A 7199-nucleotide genomic window follows, 5' to 3' on the forward strand; every position below is an offset into this window, starting at 1 on the left:
CACCCATGCTGTCACCCCCCCACCCATGCTGTCACCCCCTCGTCCGCCTCCTCGCCCCCCCGTCCGCCTCCTCACCCCCCCCCCACCTCCCCCCCAGACCTCCTGGAGAAGTCCCGCGTCATCTTCCAGCTGAAGGCGGAGCGGAACTACCACATCTTCTACCAGATCCTCTCCAACAAGAAGCCGGAGCTGCTGGGTGAGCCGGGCGGGGGGGGGAAGCCACCCCCGTGGCTGGGGGGGGGGGGGGTTCTTCTCCTGCCCCCTCCTCCCTAAATGGGGGGGGGTTTGGAGCCGGGAGTGCTCAGCGGTGTCTCCATCCCGGGCCAGAGATGCTGCTGGTCACCTCCAACCCCTACGACTACGGCTACGTGTCCCAGGGCGAGGTGACCGTGGCCTCCATCGACGACGCCGAGGAGCTGCTGGCCACCGACGTGAGCGGGGAGGGACGGTGGGCAGGGCGGGAGGGAGGGGGTCTTTGGGTGTGTGGATGAGTCCAACGAGTGGGTGGGTCTGTCCCGTGGATGAACGAACGAGCCCTTCAAGGGGTGAGCCCTCCAAGCCCACAGATGGACACGGCCCCGCCGGCCGGGCCGACAGGCGGGAGGGGCACCCACAGGTGGTGACCAGCAGGTGCCGTGCCCTCCCCTGACCTCTCCTCCCCCTCCCCCAGAGCGCCTTCGACGTGCTGGGCTTCACGGCGGAGGAGAAGGCCGGGGTGTACAAGCTGACGGGCGCCATCATGCACTTCGGCAACATGAAGTTCAAGCAGAAGCAGCGGGAGGAGCAGGCGGAGCCCGACGGCACCGAAGGCGGGTGGAGGGGGGCCAGGGGGTGGCAGGTCCGGGGTGGGGGGGGCCACCAGGGGGGAGGTGGCACCTGACCACGCACCTCCTCCTCTGTAGACGCCGACAAGTCCGCCTACCTGATGGGTCTGAACTCGGCCGACCTGCTCAAGGGGCTGTGCCACCCGCGCGTCAAGGTGGGCAACGAGTACGTCACCAAGGGCCAGAGCGTGCAGCAGGTCTACTACTCCATCGGCGCCCTGGCCAAGGCCGTCTACGAGAAGATGTTCAACTGGATGGTGGTGAGGATCAACAACTCGCTGGACACCAAGCAGCCCCGGCAGTACTTCATCGGCGTGCTGGACATCGCCGGCTTCGAGATCTTCGACGTGAGGCCCGCGGGGGAAAAGGGAGGGGAGGCAGCGCTGGGCTTCTTGGAGGTGGTGTTGGTCCAGCTGGATGGTGGGTGGGTCTCCTGTAGCTTCACGTTGGCCTTGAGTGGACGCTCGGGTGCTCTGGGTCTTTTTGGTGACGCTGCTTGGTGTTGAGTTGGCCTCATGGGTCCCACTGGGCATTGAGCTGGCCCTGTTGACCCTGCTGGGTGTTATTTTGACCCCATTTGGGTCTCAGGTTGACCCACTGATCTCACAGGATGCTCTGTTGACCCTACTGGGTATTGAGTTGTGCCCGTTGACCCTACTGGCCGTTGTGTTGACCCTGTTGGGTCTAAGGTGACCCCGCTGATCCCACTGGGCCTTCTGGTGATCCCACTGGCCGTAGAGTTGACCTCACTGACCCCACTGGGTATTGAATTGACCCCCTTTTCCCCTTTGGGAATCCCTTTGTCCCGGCTGGGCACCGAATTGACCCTCTGGGTGTTGAGTTGACCCCTTTGGCCCTGTTGGGCACTGAGATGACTCTGCTGGGTATTGAATTGACCCCTCTGACCCCGCTGGGTCTCGGGTCCACCCCTCCAATCTCGCTGGGGGTTGAGTTGACCTCACTGACCCCCCAGACCCCATCGCCTGCCCCTCCCTTGTCCTCCCCCAGTTCAACAGCTTCGAGCAGCTCTGCATCAACTTCACCAACGAGAAGCTGCAGCAGTTCTTCAACCACCACATGTTCGTGCTGGAGCAGGAGGAGTACAAGAAGGAGGGCATCGAGTGGGAGTTCATCGACTTCGGCATGGACCTCCAGGCCTGCATCGACCTCATCGAGAAGGTACCGCCTCCCTGGGGGCCGAGGGGGCTGATGGAGGAGGGTCCGTCCAGCTGGAGCCCCTGAGGGACCCAACAAGCGACTTTTGGCTGTCCCCCCCCCCCCGCAGCCCATGGGGATCATGTCCATCCTGGAGGAGGAGTGCATGTTCCCCAAGGCCTCGGACATGACCTTCAAGGCCAAGCTCTACGACAACCACCTGGGCAAGTCAGCCAACTTCGGGAAGCCACGCAACGTCAAGGGCAAGGCCGAGGCCCACTTCTCGCTCACCCACTACGCCGGCACCGTGGACTACAACATCCTGGGCTGGCTGGAGAAGAACAAGGACCCCCTCAACGAGACGGTGGTGGGGCTCTACCAGAAATCCGCCCTCAAGCTCTTGGCCAGCCTCTTCTCCAACTATGCCGGGGCGGACTCCGGTGGGTGGTGGGCGGATGGAGGAGACAGTTGCCCACTGGAGTCGCCTTCGTTCCCACCTCACCCCACCCATCTTGTCCCCCAGGTGGTGACGGCGGGAAGGGCAAAGGAGCCAAGAAGAAAGGCTCCTCCTTCCAGACGGTCTCGGCTCTCCACCGGGTGAGGGACCTGCGCAGCAGATCCGCCGTGGGGCAGAGGGAGGGCAACCCCCGGTGTGGAGGGTGGTCCCAGCCACGGCCCCTCCCCTGCTCTCCCCTTGGTCAGCCTCTTCTCTCCTCCCCAGGAGAACCTCAACAAGCTGATGGCCAACCTCAAGACCACCCACCCCCACTTCGTGCGCTGCCTCGTCCCGAACGAGCGGAAGCAGCCGGGTGAGCAGAGGGAGGGAGGGGGGTGGGTGGGAAGGGGGTTGTGGTTCAGGGTTGACCCCCCCCACCTGTGTCCCCCCCCCCAGGTGTGATGGACAACGCCCTGGTGATGCACCAGCTCCGCTGCAACGGGGTCCTGGAGGGGATCCGCATCTGCCGCAAGGGCTTCCCCAACCGCATCCTCTACGGGGACTTCCGCCAGCGGTGGGACCGGGGCGAGGGGTGGGGGGCACAACCCCAGGGGGGGCTGACCTGGGGGGTCACGTCCTCCCTGCCCCCAGGTACCGCATCCTGAACCCCGCGGCCATCCCCGAGGGGCAGTTCATCGACAGCCGCAAGGGCGCCGAGAAGCTCCTGGGCTCCATCGACATCGACCACAACCAGTACAAGTTCGGGCACACCAAGGTGGGGGCACGTGGGCTCGCTTCCCCCTGGTCCACCCCTCCCACGAGGTGACAGGGACCTCGCCATCCCCCTGCCCATCCGTCCATCCCCCTGCCCATCGGTCCCTCCCACCCAGGCCACGTGGTCTCTGTTCCCCCCTTCCCCCCCAAAGGGGGACGTGGATCCCACAGTCCCCCCACCCTCTCCCTGCCCTCGTCCCTCCACCCAGGTGTTCTTCAAGGCGGGGCTGCTGGGGCAGCTGGAGGAGATGCGGGACGAGCGCCTGTCCCGCATCATCACGCGCATCCAGGCGCGGGCGCGGGGGCAGCTCATGCGCCTCGAGTTCAAGAAGATCGTGGAGCGCCGGTGAGAGGGGGGGACGGGGGCCTCTCCTCGCCGGCTGGGCCGGCTCCTCCGGGCCACGGTGGCACCCGCGTCCCCTCCCCGCACAGGGACGCGCTGCTGGTGATCCAGTGGAACCTGCGGGCCTTCATGGGCGTGAAGAACTGGCCCTGGATGAAGCTCTACTTCAAGATCAAGCCCCTGCTGAAGAGCGCCGAGACCGAGAAGGAGATGCAGGTGGGGGGAGGGCGTAGGGCGGAGCGCCGGGGGCGAGGGCAGGGTGGGTGATGGAGGGGGGGCTGGACTCGCCACGGGTCTCCCGGAACAGAACATGAAGGAGGAGTACGGGCGGCTGAAGGAGGCCCTGGAGAAGTCGGAATCGCGGCGGAAGGAGCTGGAGGAGAAGATGGTCTCCATGCTGCAGGAGAAGAACGACCTTCAGCTCCAAGTGCAGGCTGTGAGGGAGATTAACCCCCCCAAACCACATCCCAGGGGTGGCTGCCACCCCCGTTGACCCCCCCTAGAGCTGCCCCGTGTCACCCCCCCACAGGAGCAGGACAACCTGAACGACGCGGAGGAGCGCTGCGACCAGCTGATCAAGAACAAGATCCAGCTGGAGGCCAAGGTGAAGGAGCTGACGGAGCGGCTGGAGGACGAGGAGGAGATGAACGCCGAGCTGACAGCCAAGAAGAGGAAGCTGGAGGACGAGTGCTCGGAGCTGAAGAAGGACATCGACGACCTGGAGCTGACCCTGGCCAAGGTGGAGAAGGAGAAGCACGCCACTGAGAACAAGGTGAGGGTGGGGAGGGGCCTCGGCCTCGAGGGGGGGACTTGGGTCAACTCAGGCTGGGTGGGTTGGGTTGAAGAGCCCCAAGGTGGGTGGGGTTATGGGGACACAAGGTGATTGGGTTGAGTTGGGTTGAGGAGACCCCACCTAGTTGGGTTGGGTTGGGTTGAGGAGACCCCACCTGGTTGGGCTGGGTTGAGTAGACCCCACCTGGTTGGGTTGGGTTGAGGAGACCCCACCTAGTTGGGTTGAGGAGACCCCACCTAGTTGGGCTGGGTTGAGGAGACCCCACCTAGTTGAGTTGGGTTGAGGAGACCCCAACTGGTTGGGCTGGGTTGAGGGGACCCCAACTGGTTGGGCTGGGTTGAGGAGACCCCAACTGGTTGGGCTGGGTTGAGGAGACCCAAGGAAGGTTGGATCAGATTAATCAGACCCAAGGCTGGCTGGGTGGGTTTATCAAGAAGACCCAACACCCTCTGGGTTCTCTGCACTGAGGTGGCCCCACTGGCCCCATGGTGACCCCACTGGCCCCATGGTGACCCCGCCCCTGGCACCGAGCTGCAGACCTCACGCTTCCCCTGCAGGTCAAGAACCTGACGGAGGAGATGGCGGGGCTGGACGAGACCATCGCCAAGCTGGCCAAGGAGAAGAAGGCCCTGCAAGAGTCCCACCAGCAGACCCTGGACGACCTGCAGGCCGAGGAGGACAAAGTCAACACCTTGACCAAGGGCAAAGTCAAGCTGGAACAGCAAGTGGACGATGTGAGTGTCACTGGTCACGCCCCAGGCCCCGTCAGGGAGCTTCTGGGGCAGAGCTGAGGAAAACCCGAGGTTTCTCCCCATTTCCGTGTTCCCACACAGCTCGAAGGCTCCCTGGAGCAGGAGAAGAAGATCCGGATGGACCTGGAACGGGCCAAGAGGAAGCTGGAAGGTGACCTGAAGCTGACCCAGGAGAACATCATGGATCTGGAGAATGACAAGCAGCAGCTGGAGGAGAAGCTCAAGAAGTGAGGCCAGTCCCCCATCCCACGTACAGCCCGGCCTGGGGCATAGGTGGGACCTCACCACCCGCCTTTTCCTCTGCAGGAAGGAGTTTGAGATCCACCAGCAGAACAGCAGGATCGAGGACGAGCAGGCCCTGGCCCTGCAGCTCCAGAAGAAGCTGAAGGAGCTGCAGGTGAGGGGTTGGCTCTGAGTCTGCTTGGGCTGGGCTGGGGAGTCTCCAGGTGGTTGGGTTGGGTTGATCTGATTTAGGCTGAAGAGTCTCCGCTTGGTTGGGTTGGGCTGGAGAACCCTGAGTGCTTGGGTTGGGTTGGAGAGTCTCCAGATGGTTGGATTGGGGTGAAGATTCTCCAAGTGGTTGGTCTGAGCTGAAGATGCTCCACTTGGTTGGGTTGGGTTGGGTCGAGTTGAGTTGAAGTGTCTCAGGCTGCTTGGGTTGGGTTGAGGAGTCTCCTTTGTTGGGTTGAGTCAAAGAGTCCCCATTGCTGGGTTGGGTCGAGGAGTCCCCATTGCTGGGTTGGGTCGAGGAGTCCCCATTGCTGGGTTGGGTGGAAGAGTCCCCATTGCTGGGTTGGGTGGAAGAGTCTCCATTGCTGGGTTGGGTGGAAGAGTCTCCATTGCTGGGTTGGGTGGAAGAGTCTCCACTGTTGGGTTGGGTGGAAGAGTCCCCATTCCTGGGCTGGGTCGAAGAGTCCCCATTGCTGGGTTGAGTCGAAGAGTCCCCATTGCTGGGTTGGGTTGAAGAGTCCCCATTGCTGGGTTGGGTGGAAGAGTCTCCATTGCTGGGTTGAGTTGAAGAGTCTCCACTGTTGGGTTGGGTCGAAGAGTCCCCATTCCTGGGCTGGGCTGAAGAGTCCCCATTCCTGGGCTGGGCTGAAGAGTCCCCATTCCTGGGCTGGGTTGAAGAGTCCCCATTGCTGGGTTGGGTTGGGTGGAGGGGCTGGGTGGCCCCCCCTCCAAGAGCCCCCTCACACGGCGCAGGCGCGGATCGAGGAGCTGGAGGAGGAGCTGGAGGCGGAGCGGACGGGCCGGGCCAAGGTGGAGAAGCAGCGCTCTGAGCTGTCTCGGGAGCTGGAGGAGCTCAGCGAGCGGCTGGAGGAGGCCGGAGGTGCCACCTCGGCGCAGCTGGAGCTCAACAAGAAGCGGGAGGCCGAGTTCCAGAAGCTGCGGCGGGACCTGGAGGAGGCCACGCTGCAGCACGAGGCCACGGCGGCCGCGCTGAGGAAGAAGCACGCCGACAGCGTGGCCGAGCTGGGGGAGCAGCTGGACAACCTGCAGCGCGTCAAGCAGAAGCTGGAGAAGGAGAAGAGCGAGCTCAAGCTGGAGCTGGACGACCTCAGCGCCAACGTGGAGCAGCTGATCAAGGCCAAGGTGGGAGGAGGAGGCCGAGGTGGCCGTGGGGGAGTCCTGGGGTGGTTGGGGAGGGAGGCACCACGACGTTCATCCAGATCTATCAACAGTCGGGGACACCTGGCCTTGGACGCTTCAGGGAGGGGGCAGCCCCGGCTTCTCTGGGCAACCTGTGCCAGGGCCTCCCCACTCTCCTTCCCCAGATCCCACCCAATGCCTTCTAACAGGTGGGAACCTTCCAGCTGGGGAGAGACAGAAGAGGGGGGTTGGATGTGCCTCCCTGGATCCTTCCAGGAGCACTGCAAGGAGTCTCCAGCTGGTTGGGTTGGGTTGGGTTGGGCTGAAGGGTCTCCAACTGGCTGTGTGGGGTTGAGTGCAGGGGTTGGGTGGATCCCACCCAGGGTCACCTGCCCTGGTGTCTCCAAACCCTGTCCCACCTGGCCTCGGACACCCCCAGGGACAGGGCATCTCCCCCCCACCCCGTGGTCTCCATCCCCTCCCTCCTCCTTCCCTCCCCAGGTGGCCATGGAGAAGGTGTCGCGCTCCATGG

The 7199-nt window shown here is 63.9% G+C and overlaps 1 protein-coding gene across 1 annotated transcript in view; it reads left to right on the forward strand.

The window, feature by feature from the left end:
* Positions 1 to 327: 327 nt before the first annotated feature.
* LOC114072520 (myosin-6) overlaps positions 328 to 7199 on the forward strand; it is a gene marked incomplete at its 3' end in the record, with an annotated part of 12582 nt that continues 5710 nt past the window's right edge. Inside the window, exons 1-17 of the mRNA XM_027910408.1 lie at positions 328 to 431; positions 671 to 809; positions 903 to 1171; positions 1833 to 2003; positions 2110 to 2419; positions 2503 to 2576; positions 2701 to 2788; positions 2872 to 2989; positions 3067 to 3190; positions 3399 to 3535; positions 3622 to 3748; positions 3840 to 3968; positions 4062 to 4304; positions 4883 to 5059; positions 5159 to 5304; positions 5384 to 5474; positions 6281 to 6670. Of these exons, the coding sequence (XP_027766209.1) occupies positions 330 to 431; positions 671 to 809; positions 903 to 1171; positions 1833 to 2003; positions 2110 to 2419; positions 2503 to 2576; positions 2701 to 2788; positions 2872 to 2989; positions 3067 to 3190; positions 3399 to 3535; positions 3622 to 3748; positions 3840 to 3968; positions 4062 to 4304; positions 4883 to 5059; positions 5159 to 5304; positions 5384 to 5474; positions 6281 to 6670 (2835 nt within the window). The remainder of the gene's footprint in view (positions 432 to 670; positions 810 to 902; positions 1172 to 1832; positions 2004 to 2109; positions 2420 to 2502; positions 2577 to 2700; positions 2789 to 2871; positions 2990 to 3066; positions 3191 to 3398; positions 3536 to 3621; positions 3749 to 3839; positions 3969 to 4061; positions 4305 to 4882; positions 5060 to 5158; positions 5305 to 5383; positions 5475 to 6280; positions 6671 to 7199) is intronic.

Source organism: Empidonax traillii, unplaced genomic scaffold, assembly GCF_003031625.1.
Source record: "Empidonax traillii isolate 1590-97213 ecotype Southwest subspecies unplaced genomic scaffold, ASM303162v1 scaffold3398:size13161, whole genome shotgun sequence".
NCBI lineage: Eukaryota > Metazoa > Chordata > Aves > Passeriformes > Tyrannidae > Empidonax > Empidonax traillii.